Source organism: Perognathus longimembris, unplaced genomic scaffold (genome assembly GCF_023159225.1).
Source record: "Perognathus longimembris pacificus isolate PPM17 unplaced genomic scaffold, ASM2315922v1 HiC_scaffold_5500, whole genome shotgun sequence".
NCBI lineage: Eukaryota > Metazoa > Chordata > Mammalia > Rodentia > Heteromyidae > Perognathus > Perognathus longimembris.
The window spans coordinates 46,834-74,760 of record NW_025960935.1 but is presented as its reverse complement, the minus strand read 5'-3'; the positions used below and the strand labels follow the sequence as shown (position 1 = coordinate 74,760).

At 61.2% G+C, this 27,927-nt stretch overlaps 1 protein-coding gene across 1 annotated transcript; it reads left to right on the top strand.

The window, feature by feature from the left end:
- Positions 1–24,130, top strand: LOC125345318 (receptor-type tyrosine-protein phosphatase epsilon-like). Its single transcript, XM_048337546.1, is given in 20 exon segments — positions 1–65; positions 142–215; positions 1,684–1,710; positions 1,713–1,754; positions 1,757–1,818; positions 4,302–4,392; positions 7,104–7,180; positions 8,210–8,246; positions 9,673–9,770; positions 11,740–11,859; positions 13,276–13,439; positions 13,942–14,077; positions 14,333–14,482; positions 14,741–14,834; positions 17,841–17,917; positions 18,784–18,918; positions 19,084–19,209; positions 20,407–20,573; positions 22,307–22,442; positions 23,658–24,130. Coding segments are annotated over 20 exon segments (1,923 nt in total). The 5' UTR covers positions 1–30; the 3' UTR covers positions 23,733–24,130.
- The last annotated feature ends 3,797 nt before the right edge of the window (positions 24,131–27,927 follow it).

The window sequence follows — 27,927 nt, the reverse complement described above, 5'->3', positions numbered from 1 at the left end:
CCCGCCGCCGGGTCCTAGCACGGCTCGGCCATGAGCGGCAGAAAGAGCTTCTCCCGGCTCACCTGGTGGGTCCCCCACGCGGGGCTGGGGGCCGCGCCCGGGCCCCTGTGCGCCGCCGTCTAACGCGTCTGTGCCTCTCAGGTTCAGGAAGCAGAGGAAAGCGGCGGTGAGCAGCAACGACAAGAAGATGCCTAACGGGATCCTGGAGGAGCAAGGTATGGTGTGCACCCCCCCCCCCCCCCCCCCCGCAGCCTGGCCACCTCCGCCCGGAACAGCTCAGCCTCGCCCCCGCTCCCCCCCCCCGCCCCACCCCCCCGAAGCGCTCCATCCGACGGCCGTTTCTGTATTTCAAAGCCATTTTGCCCTCCGTGGTGAAACGGCTACCTGACACTTCGGTTTGTGGCTTTCGGGGGAGGCTGTCCGTACCCTGTGTGTTGTTTTTTTTTTGGAAATCATTTTACAGTAAGACTCCCTGATTATCATCGGCTAGCGTGCTCACACTCCGATTGTTTAAGGCTGAGCTTTTGAAAGGAAGGAAATTGCTGAGTGCTTTCCAGTCGCTGGACGGTGGATGGATGGGAGGCGCTGGGGGCGTTTCCCAGGGTGAGGGGCGAGTTGGGGCCCCCAGTACTCCTCGGGGAGCCCCTGGCTTTCTATTTCCCTGCAGTGGGAGGGTTCTGGGGAAGCCGGGAAGGCAGAGGCTCTGAAACAGGCCGCTTCACACCAGTGACTACAATTTCCTGTCATCAGCTTCCTTCCTGTGTTGTGGCTTGGGGAAACACAGAGATAGTCAGACTTCAGCTGAATCCTGTGTGTGTGTGTGTGTGTGTGTGTGTGTGTGCACGTGTGGTGTGTGTGTTTCTAGGACAACATTAAAAACGAATCCAAGACAATAAGAGAATATCCCGGCAACACACACCACACACACACACACACAGAGGACTTACACAAGACGTGTTCTTGCAGGGCCTGGGGGGACTCATGCCCCGTGTTAGATGGTAACGTGGGCCCGGTGCCCAGGGCCGACTCTGCGCCCTGCCCATCCCAGCTGCCAGCCTGGGTGTGAAGCGGGCGTGGCTGGCGAGAGGCAGGCGTGCAGCTGCTCCTGGCGGAGCCCCCAGGTGCAGCTCGAGGCTGGGGCCTGTGTGCGCAAGGGTGAGGGCCGAGCCCCTCAGCGGGCCTGGTCCACGGAAGCCGGCTCCCCAGCCTCCGGCCGGGCCTCCCTGCATGCACTGCTCTGAACTTGTGGAGCCCCTTCATTCGTCCGTCGGTCCGTCCGAGCTCCTTGCAGCCCACGCCACCTCTTTGCCGCGCCACCCCCAAACAAGGATGGGTTCCCGTAGTTGGGGTTTGTTTGAGGAAGTAGCTTGTGCTGTGACCAAGAAGAGGAGGCTGCGGGAGGTGCCCGCTGACAGCTTCCCTGTGTTCTGAACCTGCCCCCGGGCCCCTGCGGTTTGCCCTTCTCCAGATCTGACCCTGGAAACCAGAGCTTGGGCCCCGTGCAGAACGTGCAGCGGCTGGAGGGAAGGACAGGCTTCGGGGGGGGGGGGGGGGACACGCAGGGGCTGAGCGGGACACGCAGGGGCTGAGCTCCCTCGGCCGCGGCCCCTCCCGCCGCGCCCTCCCTCCCGTGGGGTGAGCGAGTTCGTGGGCGAGGAGCTAAGCCTTCTCCCGACTCCACAGAGCAACAGAGAGTGATGCTCCTGAGCAGGTCCCGTCGGGCCCCAGGAGGTACTTCCCCATCCCCGTGGAGCACCTGAGGAGGAGATCCGCGCGCGCTCCGCCGACGACTGCAAGCGCTTCCGAGAGGAGTTCAACGTGAGTGCCGGGGGGGGGGGCCGGGGCTGCCCGGAAGCCGGGACTCCAGGCGTGGCGTCTTCACCCGTGTGTGTGGTGTGTGTGTGTGTGTGTGTTGTGTGTGTGTGTGTGTGGACACCGTGGCTGTCCAGGGTCCGCCTCCCCGGAAGCCGGGATTCCAGGCGTGGCGTCTTCACCCGTGTGTGTGTGTGTGTGTGTGTGTGTGTGTGTGACACCGTGGCTGTCCAGGGTCAGCCTCCCCGGAAGCCGGGATTCCAGGCGTGGCGTCTTCACCGGTGTGTGTGTGTGTGTGTGTGTGTGTGTGTGTGTGTGTGTGTGACACCATGGCTGCCCAGGGTCCGCCTCCCCGGAAGCCAGGATTCCAGGCGTGGTGTCTTCACCCATGGGTGTGTGTGTGTGTGTGTGTGTGTGTGTGTGTGTGTGTGACCGTGGCTGCCCAGGGTCAGCCTCCCGAGAAGTCAGGATTCCAGGCGTGGCGTCTTCACCCGTGTGTGTGGTGTGTGTGTGTGTGTGTGTGTGTGACACCGTAGCTGCCCAGGGTCCGCCTCCCCGGAAGCCAGGATTCCAGGCGTGGCGTTTTCACCCGTGTGTGTGTGTGTGTGTGTGTGTGTGACACCGTGGCTGTCCAGGGTCAGCCTCCCCGGAAGCCGGGACTCCAGGCGTGGCGTCTTCACGCGTGTGTGGGGTGTGTGTGTGTGTGTGTGTGTGTGTGTGTGTGTGTGACCGTGGCTGTCCAGGGTCAGCCTCCCCGGAAGCCAGGATTCCAGGCGTGGTGTCTTCACCCGTGTGTGGGGTGTGTGTGTGTGTGTGTGTGTGTGTGTGTGTGTGTGTGTGACACCGTGGCTGTCCAGGGTCAGCCTCCCCGGTAGCCAGGATTCCAGGCAGGTGTCTTCACCCGTGTGTGTGTGTGTGTGTGTGTGTGTGTGTGTGACACCGTGGCTGTCCAGGGTCAGCCTCCCGAGAAGACAGGATTCCAGGCGTGGCGTCTTCAGTCGTGTGTGTGTGTGTGCACGCATGTGTGTGTGTATGCGCGCACGCGTGAGAAGCTCCTGTCCCCCTCTCCCGTCCTGCCCTGTTCCCCTTCCCCTCGTCATCCCCTGTGCAGGGGCTGGGGGCCAGGCTTCCTGGAGAAGGGCCATGCGTGCCCTCGAGCTCGAGAATCCAGCCAGGTACTGGGCCCACGTCTAGAATTCCAGCGGGCACCAGAGGACTCGCACGTCAGGGTAGATCACGTTTCAACGCGGGCACTTAAGAAGTACTGCCGTTCCCTGGGCACCAGTGACTCACGCCTGAAACCCTGGCTACTCAGGCAGCTGAGATAGGAGAATCGCTGTGCAAAGCCAGCCTGGGCAGAAGAGCCCATGAGACCCTTATCCTCAATGAGCTGAGGTCTTCCTGCCGCTCAAGTGGTAGAGACTAGCCATGTGCAAAACAGCTAAGGGATGGACAGTCCCGAGGCCCTGAGTTCAAGTCTGAGTCCACAAAAAAGTATTAAAATCAACGCACGTTGTGAATGATGAATGAAACAGATGATTGTAACTAAAGACAGAGTTGGTCTGGTGGACGTTTCCTATGTCCCTGGATTTCAGTATGATTCCCATGGCAGGATCCAATAAGCTCTCTATACTTTACTTGAAAGTAGAGCGCGATTTAAAAGCTTTGCTCGCTATGGATTTGTCACATCCAGTTGGATTTTTCAAGCGATACCTTGCAGTGGAAGTTTATGCTCTTGATCCCTGAGTTTTAGGGTGCGTCTTTAAACTTTGCACCCTGGATAAACACCTGCTGCTCCTCATTTCCTTGCCTGCCTCTGCACAGCCCCTAGATGGCACGTCTGAGCAGCCGCCCCCCCCCCACGCCCTGTGTCAGCCGCAGGGAGGAGGAGCCGGGGTTGGGGCCGTTTCCTTAACCTCTGCCTCTGTGTCCTCCCAGAGTCCCTGCAGAACCCCCCACTCCTGGGGGGCCTCCCAGGAGGCCCCCAGAGACCTCACGCGTCTGCGGAGCTCCCAGGACTGACGCTGCGGGTCCGGGAGACCCCCACGCCCCGAGCACAGTCAGGACCGCGGCCATCAGTTCCCTCTCTCTTCTCAGAATCGCTCTGCCCGTCCTTGGGCCCCACCCTACAGCTCAGCAGCCCTCCCCCCTCGTCCTGGCTCTTCTGCCTCCAGTCCCCCACCCCTGCCTGGGGACCCCGCAGCCGGGGGCCCGCTGGGGTGTGGAGGGGGTCCCCCGCCTTCAAATACTTAGTGTCTGGCTTTGTTATCACGCCTCCTTGGCCCCACCGGACAAAAGGCCCGATGGGAGCCGGCGTCTGCTTCCCATTCCACCCCCGCGTGGGCCCCGCGTGGGCCAGGGTCTGTTCAGGGGCAGAGCTGGAGACGCACAGAGGAAGGTCTGCTCCGAGGCGTGGCTTCATAGTGCTCATCCAAGCGCGGGGACTGGGGCTGGGACCCCGTGAGCGCTGACTCTTGGTTTTCTTCCAGTCGTTACCGTCAGGACACGTTCAAGGAACTTTCGAACTGGCCAACAAAGACGAAAACCGAGAGAAAAACAGATACCCCAATATCCTTCCTAGTAAGTCCTTCCTTTCTCCTGCCTTACCTGTAGAGCTGGGACGGAACTCAGGCTTGCTCGGTAGCTCTTCCCAGACCGTGGGGGGGTGGGGGGGGAGGGGGGGCCGGAAGCAGAGCCCCAGTGCTCAGTGAGTGATTGCAGGTCCCTCGGTCGGGGGAACTTCCCTGTGCTCGCTCCGGGGGTGGGCGGGGAGCTGCAGGGCCCCCCACCCTCGCCTCCTTTGCCTGCTCGCTGGGTAAGCCTGGGCTTGCGGGGAGGCCTGGGTGCCCAGAGACAAGAGGGGCAGCGGGGCAGCCCAGGGTCCTCCTGCCCGCCCGGCGCAGGGCGGAGCCTGTCTGGGCCCGCAGTGCCCTGGGCACCTCCCTTCCCAGCAGCTCCGGAGCTGGGCCTCCATTGCAGCAAATCCCCCGTGCACCCTGGGGCCCTGGAACAAGGAGCCCATGGCGGGGGGGGCGGGGGGGGTTGGTGCCTGTGTTGGAGTGCGGGCCTGGGGTGTGGCAGAGCTGGGGGGGAGGAAGACGGCCACAGGGTGGGCGTGCTGGGCGTCTCAGGACCCGCTGGGCTGCGCCCTGCTGCCTCCCCACCACCACCACCCCCGCCACCCCCCCCCCCCCCCCCCAGTGCAGGGGAGGCTGAGATGAGGGAGATTGTGGTTCAAGGCCAGACTGTGCAAAACACAAGAGCCCTTCTCGAGAGAAAGAGCCGGGCGCGGCGCGGAGAGCATCCATCGGAGCAGCCCGCTCCCCCCTGCCGGGCTCCCTCCCCCCACCCCGCCCCCGTTCCCGGTCCCCGGTGTGCGCTGCGGAAGCGCAGTGGGGTTCGGAACGGCTGGATCGGCAAGCCCGTGCTCCCCGAACCCCGTGCCCCTCGCTCCCGGGCCGGCGCGGACGGAAGGCCAGGCAGGCCCGCGTCACAGACGCCCCAGCACAGACCCCGCCGAAGCGGCACGCCACACACAGACGTGTGAACACACCCGAAACCACACCGTGCACACACGCATCCCACACAACACACCTGTACCACACAACACACACTGCCCACTCACCTGCATTGTATAACACGCAACACACCATCACATACGCCCCTCATGACCTACAGCACACACGCGCACAGCCCCCCACACCACAGAACACACACCGCGCGTAACACGTGCAAACAGCCACAACACAGACTGCACACAACGCAAACCCCCACGCGGGCTTCAGCCCCGCCGCACGACACGTGTACCACGGTGCACACCACACACGCGACACGTGAACCACGGTGCACACCACACATGACACGTGAACCACGGTGCACGCCACACACGCGACACGTGAACCACGGTGCACGCCACACACGCGACACGTGAACCACGGTGCACGCCACACATGACACGTGAACCACGGTGCACACCACACACACGACACGTGAACCACGGTGCACACCACACACACGACACGTGAACCACGGTGCACGCCACACACGCGACACGTGAACCACGGTGCACGCCACACACGCGACGCGTGAACCACGGTGCACGCCACACACGTTTCCTCACGCCACGCCTCAGACGCTGCGCGCACCGCGCACACCTCCCCACGCCGCAGTCCCGCCGCAGTCCCGCCACACGACGCACCGTGCAGCAGGCGGGTGGGCGGTGAAGGTGAGGTCGGGGTGCAGATTCCAAACCCCACCCCCATCCCGCGTGTCCCCCGCAAAGCCGGGGCTCTTCATCCTGCGGTTCTCCACGTCTGTTTGTGACGCAGGGCCTCTGGGGGGCTCAGACCCTGCAGGGGTCGGGCACGGTGCGCTCCCCGCTGGGACCCCTGCCCGTGTCCGTCCCGTGTCTGTCCTGTGTCCATCCTGGGGCTGTGAGACAGGTGGGGTTGGTGGGTGGGGTTGCTGACTGTCCCGTGGCTGTTCCGTGGCTGTGGTGCGGGTGGGGGTGGGGGTGGGGTTGGTGACTATCCCATGGCTGTCCCGGGCCGTGGTGCGGGTGGGGGTGGGGGTGGGGTTGGTGACTATCCCATGGCTGTTCCGTGGCTGTGGTGCGGGTGGGGGTGGGGGTGGGGTTGGGGTTGGTGACTATCCCATGGCTGTTCCGTGGCTGTGGTGCGGGTGGGGGTGGGGGTGGGGTTGGGGTTGGTGACTATCCCATGGCTGTTCCGTGGCTGTGGTGCGGGTGGGGGTGGGGGTGGGGTTGGGGTTGGTGACTATCCCATGGCTATTCCGTGGCTGTGGTGGGGGTGGGGGTGGGGGTGGGGGTGGGGTTGGTGACTATCCCATGGCTGTTCCGTGGCTGTGGTGCGGGTGGGGGTGGGGGTGGGGTTGGGGTTGGTGACTATCCCATGGCTATTCCGTGGCTGTGGTGGGGGTGGGGGTGGGGGTGGGGTTGGTGACTATCCCATGGCTGTCCCGGGCCGTGGTGCGGGTGGGGTTGTTGGGTGGGGTTGTTGGGTGGGTTGGTGGCTGTCCCGTGGCTCTCCCGTGGCTGTCCCGGGCCGTGGTGGGGGTGGGGGTGGTGGCCCTCCCGTGGCCGCTTCATGGCCGCGGTGGGGTGGGTGCAGCTCAGGGACACAGAGGTACCGGCCCCTTCACCCGGCATCTCTTCCAGCCCGGGCTGCCGTGGCGGCCCGGCACGTCCTTCCCGCGGTCAGTAGTGTCGGGGAAGGAGGACCAGGCCTGCCCTCCCTGCTCCTGCCCACCAGGGTTTGCCTCTTGCTTTTCAGATGACCGCTCCAGAGTGATTCTGAGCCCGGTGGAGGGGGTTCCCTGCTCAGACTACATCAATGCGTCCTACATAGACGTAAGTTGGCGTTCCGTCCCCGGCCGGGCAGGGACCAGTCCCTGCCCCTGGGGGCCGGCGATGAGTGTCAACCCCAGCGCACGTTGATTGTCACCCCCCTCAGGACAGTGCAGCCCCCAGAGCCCCGTGGGGCATGACAGACAGCACCCACCACGCACACACACACAGACACACACACACACACACACACACACACAGCCGCAGCTAGGCGGAGGGGGTCACTGGCTCACCAAAACTGCCGAAGCACATTCTGCACACTTCCATAAATTGTGGGAAAGCCATAGGTAGTGAACGCGTCTCAACAACCCACCTGTTGTTGGTCTTTAGAAGGTTATTGATATGTTACCGATTTCTCATTTACAGTGTACAGGTTTGTACATGTTAGCCCGACTGAACATAGGTGCTTTGCACCTTTATGTGTGTGTCTAGGAAAAACTCATTTTTAATCTATAGTTCTCACTGTTGTTATTCTAAGGGTGATATCCATAGGGATTATCGTTACACAAGTCAAGTCATGAGCACATGGCTTTTGGGACAGCTCTCCTCCTTCACTCGCTCTCTTGCAGTGGAAAATGCTTTTTTACACACAAAAACACGAAAGAAGGGATATATGAATGTAGCGTTTGTCATTTCTGGAATTGCTGGTTGCCTGCCTTCTTTCTTTTTTTTTTTTTTTCTGGTGTTCCAAATTCTCTGGGTGCATATGTATTCTTTTCCTAACAAGAAAAAGATCTTATCAAATGTAATGATTTTGTGTTGGTCCTGGGACTTGAATTCAGGACCTGAGTACTGTCTCTGAGATTTTTTTTGCTCAAGGCTAGCACTTGACCACTGGAGCTACAGCTCCACTTCTGGCTTTTTGATGGTTCGTTGGAGATAAGAGTTGTTTGGACTTTCCTACCCAGGCTGGCTCTAAACCATCTAAATCTGATCCTCAGATCCCAGCCCCCTGAGTACTAGGATTACAGGTGTGAACCACTAGTGCCCTGCCAAAGATAATTTTTATAAATGCTATTTTTATTTCCCTAGGGTTACAAAGAAAAGAATAAATTCATAGCAGCTCAAGGTAAGTTTTTTATTACGCCAGTGTCTGAATGGTCTTTTTATAAGGCAATGTGGCTATTTATGTGTCAACCACGCTAACAACTTACATTGTTTGCTTTCTTTTTAATGGGAATGGGTGTTCAACTCGGAACTTTCACTAGACAGGCACTCCACCACTCAAGCCCCAGCCCCAGGCCTTTTGCCTTCCTTCTGGCCATAAGGACTTGCATGATTGCCCTGGACTGTAATCCTCCTATTTACAATGCCCATGTAGCTAGAAGGTGTGTACGACTGCATCCAGCTGCTGTTTGCGATGGTGTCTTGCATGTCTGCCTGGGCTGGCCTTGAACTGTGATTCTCCCAACCTCTGCTCCCGAGTAGCTGGGCTCGCAGTCGCGGTGTTGTTTTTTTACACGCGTGTGTCTCGCGTTCCGGATGCCTGTGTGCACGACGGATACATATAAGCAGACATAATCACACACAGGACACGGCGGCTCCCTCCGTCTCCGGTTCTGGCGTCCTGAGGTTTGCGTTCGCTGTAGAGCCCCGATGCGCTCGGCTGCTGTGCTCCTCGAGCGTAGGGGCGAGGGCCATTGTCAAGGTGCTTCAGCCCTGAAAACACAGCCTTAGTCTGGCCTGCAGACCCCAGCCCAGCTCCAGCCTCGGGGCCCACGCAGCCCGGAGCTGGTGCCACGCACAGCCGGGGAGCAGGGTGACCAAACTCAGAGCTCCCCGCTTCCTCCTCTTAGGCCCCACATCTCTCAGTGAGTTCTCCCCTGAAGTGCATACCAGAGTAGCCAGCTGGTGACAGATCCAGACTTCCTGGGAAGTAAGGAGCTGCCATCGACATGCGTGCCCAGATGACATGGTGTCAGGCTCTCTCCAGCTCAGCCCTGCCGACCCTCAGCTGACACGGATGCAGGGATATTCTTGTCTTATGAGCAGATACCCAGGGGAAGGCAGGCCAAGCTGGGACAGCCACTCCTGGGGCAAAGGGGCGGCTCTGCCCCCCCCCCCCCCCCCGACCCATCACCCTGAGCTTCAGGGTCACAAAGTGACTGTTGCTGTGTCTGGCTCTGTGTCTGTATTCAGGAGGTCAGGACTTTCTTCAAGGGAAGATGGTACTTGAACTTGTCTTCAGAGATCTTGATAAGGGTATCAGAGGCGGAGAGTGAGTCATCACTCTCTCTCTCTCTCTCTCTCACACACACACAGGAACACACAGGCACTTACAGCCCCATGTGACCCCCCCCCCATCACTCATGAAGCTCTTCATCCACACGTGGACTGAGCGTGGAGCCAGGCTTTCAGTCAGAACACCCAGCCCTCCGGAGCCCCGGGGAAGGCGATCGATGGGCTGCCCCGGCCCGGCGCAGGGCTGCGGCTGGCGTCCTTGACCCCGGCCCTCTGGCCCTCTGACCCTCTGGCCCTCTCCTGTCTGCCTGCAGGGCCTAAACAGGAGACGGTGAATGATTTCTGGAGGATGGTGTGGGAGCAGAAGTCGGCCACCATTGTCATGTTGACTAACCTGAAGGAGAGGAAAGAGGTGAGCTCCGGGGCCCTCGCCCTGCCTGGAAGCCGGTCCTCCGGGTTAGCCCGAGGTCCCCACCACTTCCGGTGCCCTGCCCCTCCCTGCCCCGACCCGCTGCACCTACAAGTCGGTCTTCCGTGTTCCTGGACCTTCACGCTCCCGGTGTCGGGGCTCTGGGCCAGCCAGCCACGTTCCGAGCACCGGCCTCCTCGCCGGCCTCCGCTGCCCGGGGCGTCCAGGGCCGGGGGCGAGGGAGAGCCGGCCCGGGAAGGGGCTGGCAGGGCCTGCCGTCCGCGGGGAGCTTTCAAGTGAAGGGAAAATTGGGAGCCCAAGGCGTGCTTCCTGGGATGGAGCAACCCAGTCGGGAAATGGCGCTGCTAGCATGTTCCAGCACGAAAGCCCCACTTGGTAGGAAACACCTGCCTGCCCAGCCCCTGCCCCGGGGTGCCAGGCAGGGCGGGAGCTGCAGGGAGGACAGCTGGCGGCAGGCCCCGCCCCCCGACTCCTGGGCTCCGCAGCGAGCATCTGAGCGTGGGCTCTGGCTGCCCGTTCTGCCTTCCGGCGCGGGGTGGGGGAGGGGTGGGGGGGGGGAGGGGGGCAGTTTGGGTCTCACAGGTTCAGGCTGGGCAGGGCCGGGTCATCTCACCATGTGATTCCTGTCTTTGTCACCGATGGAAAGCGTGACAGAGGCCCACACCACGTGTGTGGGGGGGTGGGGGTAGGGGGACCCCCACGCCGTCACACCCAGCCCCCACCCCCCCCACACTGTACTTCACCCCTGTGACTCAGTGCCGCCTGCCCGCCCTCCGTTTCCACCGTTTCCGATGAAATCATTTCTCAAGCGACTTCCTTTTCTCCGCGGCGGGCAGGCGGGCGGGCGGGCGGGTGGGTGGGTGGGTGGGTGGGTGGGCGGGCGGGCGCTCCCGCCGCGCTCTCTGCGGGGCCCGCGCCCCGGGCAGCTCGTCCTCAGACGCAGCTGGCCTCGCACGGCCCCGGGGAGGCCGGGGTGCAGGGCGCCCCGAGCCCAGAGCCCCCGTGGCGTCTCAGCTGGCCCGCGGGGACGGCCTCGCACACGCGGCAGGCATGTCTGCCTTGCACCGTGAATCCCGGAGGCTCGGCTGGCTCCCGGTGCCCCCTCCAGGCAAGCTGGGAGGTGTCTGGAAGGGCTGATCCCTTCCAGAGACTTCGCCGCGGGGCCTGGGGAAAGCGTGCCCGCTGAGGGGGGTCCCCGCGCATCCCTGTGGTCCCGGGCTGGGGGGTGGACGGCGGCCGGTTGGTTAGGTGCCAGGGGTTTGTCTCTGGGGCCACAGAGACAAGGACGAGTAGAGAAATCCTGTCAGCCGGGTGCCGGTGGCTCCCGCCTGTCATCCCAGCTACTCAGGAGGTGAGATCCGAGGATGGCGGTTCGAAGCCACCCTGGGCAAGGAAGTCTGTGAGAGTCTCATCTCCACTGAACCACCGGAAAACCGGGAGGAAAGCTGTGGCTTAAAGTGGTAGAGTGCTAGCCTTGCATAAGAAAGCTCAGGGACCGTGTCCTGGCTCTGAGTTCAAATCTCCCATCCGGCAAGATAAGTCAGCGGCCTCTCTGTAACCGGGTGCCGTGCCGCGCACTTTCCCATCGGCCTTGCGCTGGTCAGAGGGCAGCGGGGGCCTTAGCTGACCCGGCCGGGCCCCTCGCCGGCCCGGCCCCGACGCTGTGCGCGGTCCCGGCCCGTGGAAGCCGAGTCAGACCCCGGAGGAAACGTCTGGGGAGGGGCAGCTCGTAGCCTGGGGGTCATTTGGGGCGAGGCACCCCAACTCCGAAGCAGGCACGCTCAGCACGGCGGGGCATACTCAGAGGGCCGGGGCGCGGGGATGCGGTTGGAGCTGGGCCCTGTGGGTCTCACTTTCCCCATCTCCCCGGCGCCACCCGAGGCCGGTGGGGGGGTGGGGGGGTGGGGAGAGGACGGGCACCCACCCACTCTCCAGCCGTTGTTCCGTGCAGGAGAAGTGCTACCAGTACTGGCCGGACCAGGGCTGCTGGACCTACGGCAACATCCGCGTGTGCGTGGAAGACTGCCTGGTGCTCGTGGACTACACTGTGCGCAAGTTCTGCGTTCAGCCGGTGAGCCGCCCCCTCCCCGCCCCCCCCCGGGGCTCCTTGAACTCAGGGCTCCGTGCTCTCACTTGGCTTTGGTGCTCGAGAATGGTGCTCTGCCACTTGAGCCACAGCTCCACTCGGGGCATTCTGCTGGTTGATTGGCGTCTCACAGCTCCACTCGGGGCGTTCTGCTGGTTGATTGGCGTCTCACAGCTCCACTCGGGGCGTTCTGCTGGTTGATTGGCGTCTCACAGCTCCACTCGGGGCGTTCTGCTGGTTGATTGGCGTCTCACAGACTCGCCTGCCCTGGCTGGCTCCCAACCTGGGTCTCAGATCTCAGCGCTGCCCTCTCCCCCCCCCCCATGTCCCCCCCCCTCCCCCGTAGCCGCAGCTGGGATTACAGGTGTGAGCCAGGGATGCAGATACTTTTTTAACGGTTTCAAGATTATATTGAAACCTCCCCCCTGTTGTTTCCTTTTAATTTCATGTCGATTTTCTTCCCCCAAGGGGAGTTAAAGGAACCTCCAATAAAAACGCCCCTAAACACAGGGGATGGGGTAAACGTTGTAGACCGAGGTGGAAGCAAAGCGAGCTTGTTCAGTCAGGAGTCACAGGAAGTGAGCCACGGCTGCCGCTGGCAGCCCCAGTACCCGGGGCAATGGGGGGGTCCGGGGGGCAGCTCGGGGGGACAGCGCCTGCCAGCCCTTGAGGGGCTGGGTTCGCTCCCCAGCACTGCAAAAGTATGAAGAAATTATGATCCTGCACTGGTCTATCCTCTCCATACACAGACAATGCATGTTCAGTCACACACACACAGACGCGCACACACACAGACACACGCGCACACACACGCACATGCACACACCCTCCCTCCCTCCTTCCTTCCATCCTTCCCTCTTCTCCCTCCCTCCTTCCCTCCTCTCTCCCTCCCTCCCTCCTTCCATCCTTCCCTCCTCTCCCTCCTCCCCTCCTTCCCTCCTTCCATCCTTCTATCCTCTCCCTCCCTCCTCCCCTCCCTCCCTCCCTCCCTCCCTCCCTCCCTCCCTCCCTCCCTCCCTCCCTCCCTCCCTCCCTCCCTCTATATTGTCCAGCTCTTGCACTGTAGCCCAGGCCGGCCTGGGCTCACAGTCCGTCCGCTTCAGCCTCCTGGGTGCCGGTGTCGCGGATTTTTCTAGAGCGGCTGTAGCGCGTGCGTGGCGGCCTGGAGGAAGCTCCTGGGGGTGGGCACAGAAGCGGAGGGAGGCCCTGGGGGCCCCCGGCGCCGCGGCTGGCCCGCGTCCTTCCTGGTGAAGCTGTTGGCGGTCCCGGTGGGGTGGGGTGGGGTGGGCCTTCCGGATGCCGCCCGCCGGGAAGCCCACGCTGGGCCGCACGGAGCCCCTCGGGGGCCTGGGGGCCGGGGGAGGCGGCTCTGCCCCTGACGCGGCCGGGCGTGTCCCGCAGCAGCTGGCGGAAGGCTGCAAGGCCCCGCGGCTGGTGTCGCAGCTGCACTTCACCAGCTGGCCCGACTTCGGCGTGCCCTTCACCCCCATCGGGATGCTCAAGTTCCTGAAGAAGGTGAAGACCCTCAACCCCAGCCACGCCGGGCCCATCGTGGTCCACTGCAGGTACGCCGGGGGCGGGGGGGGGGCACGACAGGGGGCGTGGCGTCGAGGTGGACAGAGGGACGCGAGCACAAGTACCCAGTGACCAACCTCCCGCTCGGCGGAGGCTCCCCGCCAGCACCGAGGGGAACGGCGTGCGCAGCGGAGGGAAGATGGACACCCACGTGGGTGATGTCTGCGGCCCTGGGCAGGTCCGCCTGGCCCGGCCCTCGGAGTCCCCAGGGTCCTCCCTGTATTCCAGCCCCCCGCCTCCCCCACCCCCCTTTCCGGACGCATCCGTGAGAAGAGGGGGGACAGAGTTTGGAGCAGGAGAAATTGGCCCGCCTACAAAGCCGGGGGGGGGGGGGGGGGGGCGGGCTGAGCCGGGCCTGGGATCGTTCCCTGGGCCCCTAGCGCCCTCTGGTGGCCCCGCTCGGCGTTGTTCCCGCCACACCGGGGTCTCCGCGGGGCTGTCACCTACGTCTGGGGAACGGGACTCAGGGAGCGGCACCTTCTCTCTCCAAAGCGCGGGCGTGGGCCGGACGGGCACCTTCATCGTGATCGACGCCATGATGGACATGATCCACTCGGAACAGAAGGTGGACGTCTTCGAGTTCGTGTCTCGAATCCGCAACCAGCGCCCCCAGATGGTGCAGACAGATGTGAGTGACAGCCCTGCCGCCGGGGGCCGGGCCTAGCACGGCCCAGGCGGCTTCCTCCCCCCCTCTGCAGCCCTGGCGTCTATAGGCGGGTATGGGGGGGGGGAGAGCCTGCCCGGTAGGGGCCCGGGTCCCTCCTAGTCTGCCTCTCCCGCCCATGGTCCTCTGTACCCTCCGATGCCCGTGGGGCGGGGGGGGGGGTCCTTGCCTGGCCCCCGGGGCAGAGTCGAGGTTGTGGCGCCCCCTGCCGCCCCGCAGGTGCAGTACACATTCATCTACCAGGCCCTGCTGGAGTACTACCTGTACGGCGACACGGAGCTGGACGTGTCCTCGCTGGAGCGCCACCTGCAGGCCCTGCACTGCACCGCCGCCCACCTGGACAAGATCGGGCTGGAGGAGGAGTTCAGGGTGAGCCCAGCCGGGGCCCCGGGGGGGCGCTGGGTGGGCCCGCCCGCGTCCGTGGCGGCTCCCCTCCCGCATGAGCGCCCGGCGGGGGGGCCCTGGGGGAGCCGTCCTCACCCCGGAGGCTTCCGGAGGCGGCGGCGGGGGCTCCCTCGAGGGCCGGGGGTGGGGGGTGCGGGGGGACGGACGGGGGGCGGTGGCACCTGTTGCCCGGGAGCCACCGCCGCCGCCGCTCACCCGCGCCCCCCGCGTCCTTGGCGGCAGAAGCTGACGAACGTCCGGATCATGAAGGAGAACATGAGGACGGGGAACTTGCCGGCCAACATGAAGAAAGCGCGCGTCATCCAGATCATCCCCTGTGAGCAGCCGGGGCGAGCCTGGCGCGCGGGCCCCGCCCTCTGGGGTGGGGGGGGGAGGGGGGGATTTGCCCCGGGCCTGACCGGGTGCCCCGTCCTCCTCCCGGTGCTCCCCAGGCACGGGTGGGGGGGTAACATGGCCAAGGTCACACAGCCAGCAAGGAGCGAGGCCGGGCCAGAAGCCAGCTCGTCTGAGCCCTCCAAGAAAAGGCTTCGGCGTTGAGGAGCAAATCCCGGGCCCAAGTGGGAGTCAGGGGACGGGCACCGCCATCTGGGGTCCCACCCGGTAGGGCAAACCCAGAGAGCTGGCTGAGGAAGGGAGCTGCGGAAGCGGGGGGGGGGGGGACTGCCTGGCTCGTACCATACAGGACACAGCCGTGTGACACACAGTGTGTCTACAGCATAGCCAGTGTTTCTAGACCATGCGCACAGGGAGTCATCTACACCACACACACAGCACACAGTGTGTCATCTATACCACAGTGTGCCATCTACACCACGCACAGGGAGTCATCTACACCACACACAGTGTGTCATCTATACCATTTACAGTGTGTCATCTACACCACACACATGTGTCATCTACACCATACACACAGTGTGTCATCTACACCACACACATGTGTCATCTACACCATACACACAGTGTGTCATCTACACCACACACATGTGTCATCTACACCACGCACAGGGAGTCATCTACACCACACACAGTGTGCCATCTACACCACGCACAGGGAGTCATCTACACCACACAGTGTGTCATCTACACCATATAGTGTGTCATCTACACCACACACAGTGTGTCATCTACACCATATAGTGTGTCATCTACACCACGCACAGGGAGTCATCTACACCACACACAGTGTGTCATCTACACCATATAGTGTGTCATCTACACCACACACAGTGTGTCATCTACACCATATAGTGTGTCATCTACACCACGCACAGGGAGTCATCTACACCACACACAGTGTGTCATCTACACCACACAGTGTGTCATCTACACCATATAGTGTGTCATCTACACCACACACAGTGTGTCATCTACACCATATAGTGTGTCATCTACACCACGCACAGGGAGTCATCTACACCACGCACAGTGTGTCATCTACACCATATAGTGTGTCATCTACACCACGCACAGGGAGTCATCTACACCACGCACAGTGTGTCATCTACACCACACAGTGTGTCATCTACACCATATAGTGTGTCATCTACACCACACACAGTGTGTCATCTACACCACACAGTGTGTCATCTACACCACGCACAGTGTGTCATCTACACCATGCACAGTGTGTCATCTACACCACGCACAGTGTGTCATCTACACCATGCACAGGGAGTCATCTACACCACACACAGTGTGTCATCTACACCACGCACAGTGTGTCATCTACACCACACAGTGTGTCATCTACACCATACACACAGTGTGTCATCTACACCACGCACAGTGTGTCATCTATACCACAGTGTGTCATCTACACCACACACACAGTGTGTCATCTACACCACACACACAGTGTGTCATCTACACCACACAGTGTGTCATCTACACCATGCACAGGGAGTCATCTACACCACACTCACAGCACACAGTGTGTCATCTATACCACAGTGTGTCATCTACACCACGCACAGTGTGTCATCTACACCACACTCACAGTGTGTCCTCTACACCACACAGTGTGTCATCTGTACCATATACAGTGTGTCATCTACACCACGCACACAGTGTGTCATCTACACCACATACTGTGGTGACATACTGTCATCTACACTACACACAGTGTGTCAACTACACAACATACATTGGATGTCATCTACACCACACTCACAGTGAGTCATCTACACCACACACAGTGTGTCATCTGTACCATATACAGTGTATCATCTACTCCACACAGCGTGTCATCTATCTACACCACACACACAGTGCGTCTGATATCCACCTAGGTCTTTGTCATCCATGATACGTTCTCCATGGCCCGTTGCTCAGCCAGCACGCACCCGGTCCTGAACGCCTGCCGGTGAACAGGCTGCTCTCACTGTACTGAGGGAAACAACACAGGGTCCTGAGGGGCTGAGCACCTTTCCACCCTCAGACTCTGGACTCTGTGCCTGTGGTTTTTCTGCTGTGGCTCCAGGCTACTGCCTGGGTGTGGGTATCATTCCTTCCATTCCAGTGTGTGTGTGTGTGTGTGTGTGTGTGTGTGTGTGTGTGTGTGAGAGAGAGAGAGAGAGAGAGACAGAGACAGAGACAGGGACACAGGGAGAGATTAGTAGGCTTGAACTTAACTTTCACTTAGCTTTTTCACTCAAGGCTGGCATCTACCCCTGGAGCCATAGCTCTATTTCCTGGGCTTTCTGCTGGTTAGTTGGAGTCTCACGGATTTGTCGGCCCCGGTTGGCTTCAAGCCTCTGTCTCAGATCTCAGCCTCCTGAGTATGCAGGAGATGTGAGCCACGGGCGCCCCTCAGCTCCTTTCAGTCCTTGAGTGCGGTGTTTTTAATGTAGTATATAGATTCATGAAAATCATGACATTTCCTGGAGTTTTTTAAGAGCTTCCCTGCCGGGCTGGGAATATGGCCTAGTGGCAAGAGTGCTTGTCTCGTATACATGAAGCCCTGGGTTCGATTCCTCAGCACCACATATACAGAAAAAAAAAAAGGCCAGAAGTGGCACTGTGGCTCAAGTGGCAGAGTGCTAGCCTTGAGCAAAAAGAAGCCAGGGACAGTGCTCAGGCCCTGAGTACAAGGCCCAGGACTGGCAAACAAACAAACAACCAAACAAGAGCTTCCCTGCCAAAACAGAAAGTGTTTTCATTTGCAGTTCGCTTTAGTACCTTATTTGATCATGGAAATCTCGTCAAGGATGGCCTGCCTGCCGACTTTATCAAGCAGCCTTACGTTCAGGCAGCTGTGGGGACCGGGTCAGCGCGTAGCCGGCGGGCTGCCCCTCTGCTGACCATGAGCCACGGTTCTCCACAGATGACTTCAACCGGGTGATCCTGTCCATGAAGCGAGGCCAGGAATACACGGACTACATCAACGCGTCCTTCATTGACGTAGGTGCTCCGCTCCTGGGGGGCTCCGTGCGGCACAGGCCCCCTTCCCGTCCATCCTCCCGCTCTTGGCTAACTCGTCTTCCCAAGAGATGGAACTGACCCGTCTCCAAAGGTCCCGAGCTTTGTGAGAAGGAACCCCGAGCTCGCAGATAGGGAGCAGACCCGCCCCTGCATCGCCGGCTGGGTTTTCCCTCCGCCCTTTCCGCGCAGCCGTGCCCTTTTACACAGTCACACCCCGGCTCGGCGAGCGGCACTTCCGTGCGCTCTCTCCTGGGTGAAACGCGAACTGCGTGGACGGTGTGGTGGGTGACTGGGTGTCAGCTCCATGCCCAGGCCTTGGTGTCAGCGTGCTGAGGCGAGTTAGACTCAGAGGTACAGGGTGCTTGTTCAGGGGGCCTCACGGGATGGTGAGTTCCCGGTAGCCACTCAGAAGCCATCCCAGGCCAAGCACCGGTACCTCCCGCCTGTCATCCCAGCTCCTTGAGAAGCTGAGATCTGAGGATCAGTGTGAAGGCGGCCCGGGCAGGAAAGTCCTCGAGACTCTTATCTCCGGTGAACCTGTGGCTCAAGGGGCAGAGGGCTAGCCGGGAGCATAAAAGCTCAGGGACAGCACCCGGGCCCTGAGTTCAAGCCCCAGGACCAGCAAAAAAAAAAAGGGGGGTGGGGCCTTCAGGAGCCCGATGCGGCGGAGATGGACGGCCGCTCGCCCGCGTCCCAGGCACGTGGCCGAGGAGAGGGGTGCACACGTGCGTGCCCGCGGTGCCCCTGCTCAGTCAGGAAAGACGGGAGGGGGCCCCGCCTCGGGCCGCCGGGGCGGGGGTGCGGGGGAGAGATACCGCCGACCCAGGACCCCGTCCCCGCCGCAGGGCTACCGGCAGAAGGACTACTTCATCGCCACGCAGGGCCCGCTGGCGCACACGGTGGAGGACTTCTGGAGGATGGTGTGGGAGTGGAAGTGCCACACGATCGTGATGCTGACCGAGGTGCAGGAGCGCGAGCAGGTGAGCCGCCTCCAGGGGCTGCGCCCTTTCTAGACTATTCTCCGCCCTTGGGTGGACGGCCCTGGTAATGTCCGTGGTTCGAGAACAATTCTGTACGCCCCCCCAAAAAAACCACAGCGGCCAATGATTACAGACCGTCGATTTCATCTGACCCCCCGCCCCCAGGACAAGTGCTGTCAGTACTGGCCCTCAGAGGGCTCCGTCACCCACGGGGAAATCACCATTGAGATCAAGAGCGACACCCTGTCCGAAGCCATCGGCGTGCGCGACTTCCTGGTCACCTTCCGTCAGGTGAGGCCGGGGGCGCTGCGGACTCGGGGGCCGCGGTACGGGGGGGCTGCTTGTCCCGGTGACCACGTGGACCCCGCTCCTGTCACCGCCACGCTCCCTCCACCCTCCCCGGGCCCCGACGGCCACGGACGGACAGCGCTTGTCCAGTCACACAGCGCCTGTGAAGCTGGACAAGTCCTGTGACTTCCCCGGTCACCAGCCCCCTCGCTGGCCTGTCCCCCGCTCCCCACAGGGTGCCTTAGCAGGAAGGAGGGGGGACCAAACGTGCGGAGCTGGCGGGGCTGCCTGGGGGCCCCCTCCAGGCTTTCCCAGACCCTTCCCATCCCCACAGGGCCCTGGACTCTGCTCCCCTGCAGAGCCCACGACCCCCGGGTCCGTGGCAAGGCAGGGTGAGTCCCCAGTGGGACTCGGCTCCGAGCCCACCATGGTCAGTCCAGGGAAGCTGCGTGCCTCTTCTGGGCAGGTTGCAAACTGCCTGAGCCTCCTGACTCCGGCCTCCCATGGGGAAAGCGGGTCCTGGCCTCTCAGGGTCCAGGGTGCCAGGGATCCTGGGTGGAGCCTGAGGGGCCCCCGGGCTCCCCCCTGCCAGCCAGGCCACCGCACACCACCTAGATGGTGGCCCCGGGGGCCTGGGAGGGGGGGTGGAGGGGGAGGGTCCCAGAGCTAACCTGGGCTGTGGGCGGGGCCTAGGGCCGGGCTCACCCGAGCTGTGGGCGGGGCCCGGGCTCACATGGGCTGTGGGCGGGGCCTGGGCCCGGGCTCACCCGGGCTGTGGGCGGGGCCTGGGGCAGAGCTCACCCGGGCTGTGGGCGGGGCCTGGGGCAGAGCTCACCCGGGATGTGGGCGGGGCCTGGAACAGGGCTGTGGGCGGGGCCTGGGCCCGGGCTCACATGGGCTGTGGGCGGGGCCTGGGCCCGGGCTCACCCGGGCTGTGGGCGGGGCCTGGGGCCGGGCTCACCCGGGCTGTGGGCGGGGCCTGGGGCAGAGCTCACCCGGGCTGTGGGCGGGGCCTGGGGCCGAGCTGTGGGCGGGGCCTGGGCCAGGCTCACCCGGGCTGTGGGCGGGGCCTGGGGCCGGGCTGTGGGCGGGGCCTGGGGCCAGGCTCACCCGGGCTGTGGGCGGGGCCTGGGCCCGGGCTCACCCGGGGATGTGGGCGGGGCCTGGGCCCGGGCCCCGCGGTGACCCCTCCCTCTACAGCCCCTGTCCCGGCAGGAGGAGCAGGTCCGCCTGGTGCGCCAGTTCCACTTCCACGGCTGGCCCGAGATCGGGATCCCGGCGGAGGGCAAGGGCATGATCGACCTCATCGCGGCGGTACAGAAGCAGCAGCAGCAGACGGGCAACCACCCCATCACCGTGCACTGCAGGCAAGCGCCCCACCCGGCCAGGGCGGCCCTCCCGCGGGGCAGGGAGGAGCGCGCGCCCCGCTGGGCTCGGCAGCTCCGGTGGGGTGCACGGGTGCACGGGTGCCCGCCCCCCACACCTGCTTCCTGCCAGTGTGTTAACTTCCCTTCACACACGCGCACGCAGCTTCACCCACCACGCGAGCAGAGGTCACCCGAGAGGGAGTGGGGACGGACCCCGAGTCTCCACGCGCTGCTACAATCACAGCAGGGCAGAGCAGGGCAGGGCCCGGCCGTCCAGGGGCAGAGCAGGGCAGGGCCCGGCCGTCCAGGGGCAGAGCAGGGCAGGGCCCGGCCGTCCAGGGGCAGAGCAGGGCAGGGCCCGGCCGTCCAGGGGCAGAGCAGGGCAGGGCCCGGCCGTCCAGGGGCCCGTCCCGGACGCCGCCCTGCCCTGGTTGCTGTGCCCCACGGCCCGCCCTCACCCCTAGACTCGGGTGCTGCTCAGTGGACCAGGCCACCTGAGGAAGCGCAGCCGGGATGTGCAAAGCAGGCCTTAGTGGCACACATTCCCCCACCCAGGGCAAAGGTCAGGCCAGAGGGCCAGGGGCACGCACGCCCTGGGACAGCTGTAGAGACGGTGAGCACCCGGTGAGGAGGGCGAGGGGCGCTGTAAAGGAAGGTTACGTAGCCACATGGAGGCCTGGCCAGCCCCACCCTCTCCCTCCCTTCCCGCCCCTGCCCCTTCCAAGCAGCACCTGGGGGTATTTTATTCCCGAGTGGCACTGGTTACTACTCAAGCTGGGATGTTGGTTCACCTGGGGCTCCCGCCTTTCGTGATGGCTTTTAGTGCCCACCTGCCACCCGGGGCGCTTCACCCAGGGCTCAGGACGCTCCAGGGGGAAAAGCGCTTGCCTGCGCTGCCCAGCCTGGCCAGGAGGGGGAGCACACACCTCGGGTTGTCAATCTTGAACCAGAACAGGGTCCCCTCCCCAGGGCTTCTGCAAATGTAGGTTATGAGTTTAGCTTGCGTGGGGCACGGGGGCCCCACACGGAGACACGCGGCAGCAGGTCTGCAGCCTCAGTACCCACGCCGACTTAGCAGTCTGGAGACCGAGGCAGCTGCCTCTCCAGAGGGGGCCGGAAGCGCAGGGCAGCCCAGCTCCTTCGGCCTCTCATCGGGGGCTCTTGGAGCCTAGCAAGCCCAGGTGAGCCTGGTCCACCATGCCGGACTCCACGGGACAGGACCTGGCACTGCGTGGGGGCCTGACCCAGGAGCGTTTGCTCTTTTCAGTCCTGAGGTTTGGACTCACAGCTTGGGGGCCGGTGTTCTACCCCTGGAGGCACCTCTCCAGTCCAGTCGTCTTCATCATTCTTCACGTTGAAAACTCGCACTTTTTGCCTGGGCAAACCTAAGCTCGATCCTCCTCTGCCTGCCTCCCGAGTAGCCGGGATTAGCGGGGTGAACCCGAGGGCTTGCACTCTTAAGGAGCTCAGGTGCTGTTGGGCTGCTGGACCGGGGACCCCCACGTTGGGAAGGTGCTTACGCGCTGTCACCCGGTTCTGACCCACTCCAGAACATATCCAGGAAGTCTCATTGGGCAAGCCTTTTGGGAAGTGTGTCTTCCGGGTCTTGCCACATACATGTGATCGGAAGAGGCCTGGCGGGCCGCGGCGGCTTGGAGCCTCGGGGCGCTGGGAGCCTCGGTTCTTCCCCCGAAGGCGAGGTCGCTCACCGAGCGCATTGTCTGTGTCCGCAGTGCCGGAGCGGGGCGGACGGGCACGTTCATCGCCCTCAGCAACATTCTGGAGCGAGTGAAAGCGGAGGGACTTCTGGATGTGTTTCAGGCTGTGAAGAGCTTACGACTGCAGAGGCCGCACATGGTGCAGACCCTGGTAAGGATGAGCGGCTCGGCCAGCGTCGCCCTGGCTCACCCCAGGTCTGTTCCACCCAAGGAATTCCAGCGTCCGGGGAGGTGGGGGTGCTCAGCTCCGAGGCGGAGAACGGACAGAACCCCACAGGACAGGACGCTCTGGGGAGACCGCAGGCTCCGCGCAGCCCTTCCTCCCTCCATGGCTGACGGGGCCAGTCTCAGGGAAAGACCCAAGAGAAAGGATCTGTGCGTGATTTTTTTTTTTTTTTTGCCAGTCTTGGGGCTTGAACTCAGGGCCTGAGCACTGCCCCTGGCTTCTTTCTGCTCAAGGCTGGCACTCTGCCACTTGAGCCACAGCGCCCCTTCTGGCCGTTTTCTGAGGAATCGAACCCAGGGCTTCATGTATGCGAGGCAAGCACTCTGGCCACTAGGCCATATTCCCAAGCCCCCTGTGTATGGATTTTTATTTGAAAACACTGTTGGAGGCTGGCAATGTGGCTTAGCCTTAGAGCGCTTGCCTCATATATGTAGAGCCCTGGGTTCGATGCCTCAGCACCACATAGATAGAAAACGACCAGAAGGGGCGCTGTGGCTCAAGTGGCAGAGTGCTAGCCTTGAGCGAAAAGAAGCCAGGGACAGTGCTCAGGCCCGGAGTCCAAGCCCCAGGACTGGCCAAAACAAAACAAAACAAAACAAAAAAAAAACAGGCAGTCCTGAAGTTTAAAATGTTGGCTCCTGTGTTTCCTTGCTTTTGGTTTGGTACTGGAACTGCAACTTGAATTCGGGGCCTGGGCGCCGTCTCTTAGCTCTTTCACTCACGATTGATGCTCCTGTAAGAGATTAACCGTGGAACGCCATGGAATTTGCCGTCCGGGCTGGCGTCAAGCCTGAGTCCTCGGGTGTCAGCCTCCTGAGTGGCGTGGCTCACAGGCTCACAGGCATGGGCCGCAGTGTTTCGGTGCCTCCAGCTTGGCACCGTCTCGGTGGCTGTTTTTCCTTTGGGCTGGGGGCGGTGCCACTCCACTGCGAGGCAGGGGCCTAATTTGCAACTAAAGATTGCTTACGCTCAGGAAATTTTAAAATGCCTAAAAACTTAGGTATGTAGCTGATATGTATGAGGACAGAGAGTACATTAATAATGGCTGCCTTACCTCATGTTTCAGTTTTATTGTGGCTTCTGATTGAGCTAATCAATTTTTAAAGCATCATTTTAATATAATCTTGTTTTCCTTTTTAGGAACAGTATGAATTCTGCTACAAAGTGGTACAAGATTTTATTGATATATTTTCTGACTATGCTAACTTCAAATGAAGATTCCTGCCTTAAACTATTTTTTAATTTAATGGTCAGTATATTTTGTAAAAAGAAAAAGATCATGTTAATTTATTTCACAGTGGACATTAATATCCTAATTTCTTTGTATATATTTTGTTATGTTTTAAAGATCATCTGCTATAAAGTTATTAAATCATAAAACACTTTTTAAAAATTGGAATACTGTACTACGGCCCCACCCGGTATCTATTTCTGCTAATATCAGCCGCCGTCTTAATCCCTCACGCGAGCCTGTTCTGTGACGTCCCCTTGTACACCTCTCGATGTCACCAGCCCGGAGGTAACAGCTGTGCTCATGTGAGATACTCAGCCACGTCCCTTGCTAAAAAAAAAAAAAAATGGCCAAGGACTCGGAAATCAGGTCAAAACGTACTTTCAATCACCGAGTTTCTAACTGAGCAACAGCAGATTTTTTTTTTGAAAGCAATGTGAGCAGCTTTGACAAAACTCTAGGTCTCAACCGTATTGTAAGTTTTAAAGCTCACAGACTGCGCAGCCTGAACACGAGGGTCGTCAGCGGCTGCACAGAAACACGTAAGCACACGTTCAAGGCTGCGCCGGGACGGGACGCAGGTCTTCCCCCACTCCTTGGCCTTGGCGGTACCATTTGCCAACCGTCTGTCTGTCTGTCTGACTCGAATCTGGCTGGCCACACTCTGTCTTCCTCGTGCTGGGCTCCAGCCGCCCGTGCGGTCCTTGCTCGAGGCCACGGGCTCCTGGAAACCGCTTCCCATCAGGATCTTCGGGTGAAGTCCGAGCACACACTGACTGACCCCGCCCAGCCGCCCACGTCTGGGGGGATGGCCAACACCCACCAATCCCATCGTAAATTTCCTGAGAAGCACTTTGCTGTTGATAATGTTCTTACAATAAAGCCAAGATGATTTGTTTGTCAGAAAATCAACCTGAGAAATCTAGATTTGTACAGCTTGTAAAGATCCCACGTCTCAATGACTAATCAAAAGAAAGAAATCCTTCATCTTGAAGGATACGTCTGATTTCTGGATGGCAATTCTGAGACGTTTGACACTGGGAAGTAAGGATCCTGCCGTCAAAACTTAGGCACAGGAGAGAGAGAGAGAGAGAGAGAGAGAGAGAGAGAGAGGGCAAGAGGGAAGGAAGGAAGGAAGGAAGGAAGGGAGGAAGGAAGGAAGGAAGGAAGGAAGGAAGGGTGAATGTAGGAAATGTTTAATTCATTAACACTTGTCTTTCTGTGGGCATTAAGTATCTAGTAGATGAGCACAATAGAAGACTGTCTAACTTCCTAGAGGCATTGAACGTGTGTCGTTTTGGGTACTTTTTATTTTTGCTTTTTAAAGAGAGCTATAGAAATGCAAATGCCTTATTTGCCATTTCCCCGAGAGCTCCCCTTTCCTGCCTGCTTTCCTCCGCACCCCTGTTGATTGACAGCGTGCGCAGGTGCGACCCAGGGTCAAGGACTGCGCCCCACAGAGGCACACCCACCCAGCTTCGCTCCTGCCCCGCTGGCTCCCAGCCCGGCCCAGGGGGCAGAGCTAGCAGACGGAAGCGCACTCGGTGGCTGGGCCACGGCTGCCAGCCACGCCCGGGCCGCGTCTGCCCATGCCCCTCCCCTCCCGTGGGCCCCCAGTGGAAGGCGCTCTCCCCCTGTCGCCGCCTCTTCCCGTGGTTCCATCCCCAGCCTAGAGAGGAAGACAGGGCCACGCGCCTTCACGCGGCCCCCGAGCTCGCTTGGGGTGAGAGGAGGGACGTGTGCACTGGTCATTTACTTGGGATGCCAAGGTCCAAGTCAAGGTGTAGACGACTTTGGTCCACGTTCCGGAGGTGGTCGTCAGAATCCCAGAAGCCCGTTAAAGTTCGACTTCGCATCTCTTGTATCAAGAAGTGCCTTTAGAGCAGCACTCTGCTCGGGGCAGCCTCAGGAAAGTGCCCCGTTTATCCGCCCCCCCCCCCCCCCCCCGCCACCACGACAGTCCCAAGTGCCCACTGCAGGGGCTCTGCCTGCTCCTACATCCACCCCGGACAGCGGGTCCTCCCACAGGCTCCCCTGCACAGTCTCCGCCAAGGCCAAGTTCAGACAGTCTCCCTGGGCTGAGAGCAGCTGAGGGCACAGGGACTCATAGACAGACGCGCCCCGGCCAGCCACTCTGTGCCCGCCGGGGCGCCTTCGTCGGGGCACGGGGCCAGCCATTCCCTTCTCCAGTCTGTCTCCGTCGCATGCAGTTGTAACTCAATGCCAAATAGCGATCAGAAGCTGAGCCTCCTGATTGAGACGGTTCCTGGTCACCGTGTGACTGACTTTACTCTCTCTCCATGTGCTACGGGAAAGAAGAACGCACACGCCTGTGTTTTCAAAGGTATTTTTATGTGTTTTTAAAAACTTTTTTAAATGAGCCTGATCCTGTTTCAGCATCTGGAGACATGCCCCATCTTTTTGTTAAAATACATGTTTACTGGTGTATTTTTCGTTAATTAAGCGGTGTTTTGATTTATGTGTAGTCTCTGTAATATATGGATTTATGGTTCCGACTCTCATGTTTTCCTTCATTACATTTATAATTTGACCTTGCTCTGATAATGATGCCAGTGAATGCTGCGGAAAACTTTGTATATGCAAACTGCAAGGTCTAAAACATTCAGATGTAGGAATAAACCTTCACTTTGACTACCAGCCTGAGTCTCTTTCTTTAGTTTTAAACTCCATCCACTCGATTGGGGGTGGGGAGGTGGGGGGTGGGGGAGGGAGCCTCATGGCAGAGCAGTTGTGTAGCACGCACAACGCCCTTCCGGATTCTTCCGGATTCTGACTCCAGCACTGAAGACGTACATTAGGCTCTACACTGCTTTCACTATAGGACTTTCAACACTTAGCTCCCAGCCAAGCGGCGAGTGGCTCACTCCTGTAATCCCAGCTACTCGGGAGGCTGAGATCTGGGGATCCAAGTATATCCCAGCCCCGGGATCGTCTATGAGTCTCTTATGTCGTCCAGCTAAGCAACAGAAAGCCGGAAGCGGAGCTGTGGTTCAAGCGGCACGGCGCTAGCTTTGAGTGGGAAAAGCTCGGGGATCGCGGCTCAGGTCTTGGGTTCAAGCCTCCGGGCCGGCGTGTGCACACACACACACGCGCGCACACACACACACACACACACACGCACATCCCCTGAGCTCCCCCGTGGTGCCGGTACAGCTCCTAACAGTGAATGGGCACGGTGACCCAGAGACCCCGGCGTCCACAGGGCCTGCAGGTCGGGGGCCCCAGGATGCCTCTGCCCGCAGGGAGCGTGCCCGCTCTGCGGCTGGAGGAGGAAGGTGGCAGCAGGTGCGGTGGCCACGGCCAGGCGGGCGCCTTCCTTCCCAGATCCAGCCCTCTCGTCCCTCCCTTGCCGGTCCCCCTCCTCCTCTGCTGACCCCAAATCTCAGCCCCATCTGTGTTCCCTCCCACCCCATCTCACCCACCGGCCTCCTTCCTGCGCCCCCTGCGGACCGCTCGGCTTCCTGTTCGTCGTGTTGATGTAGTGCGTTGAATGGGCCTTGCTATACTCGATGGAGACTCGGGCTCCTCTTCACGTGTGCTCATCTTCTAGGAAGGGATGCCGGCTTGTGGCTCATCCATCACTGCCTCTCATCCCCGGCCTGGGGGTCTCCACGGCCCCTCCCAGACAAGCAGCGTCTTTCTGCTCCAGTACAGCTGCGGCCCCTCTTGTGGGGGGTCGTCCCCGTGGGACAGCCCTGCCCAGCCCGCGGGGAAGGCCGCAAGCACCGGCCAGAGCCGCCAGGGCCCATCTGACGGACTCGGGGCCTCCGGGAAGGCGGGTGGCACCAGACGCAGAGGGCTGCTCAGACAGGGTGTGCATCTTCCACCACTGAGAGACAAGAAGCGAGGCCTTCACCCCAAATCCTCGCCCCAGAGCTGAGGCAGGTCTAACGGTCGAGATGGCCCCCCGCCACCGCCAGTCAAAATGGAGGCTTCCGTGACGCACGGAATGGTGTCCTAACCCAGAAGGGGCCACCTACGGGAGTGACGGAAGCACTAACCCATGCGTCCTGCGGGCGGTGTTTGCCTGTGAAACACCGCTGTTGCTCCTAAGCTCGTGTCTAAGGAAGCACCCCCAGCCCCCCGGGATTCAAAGAGCCCCAAGTGTGTGGCTGGAGCGCGAGGTGAGATGTGCGGAAGGCCCGGCACAACTCTGCT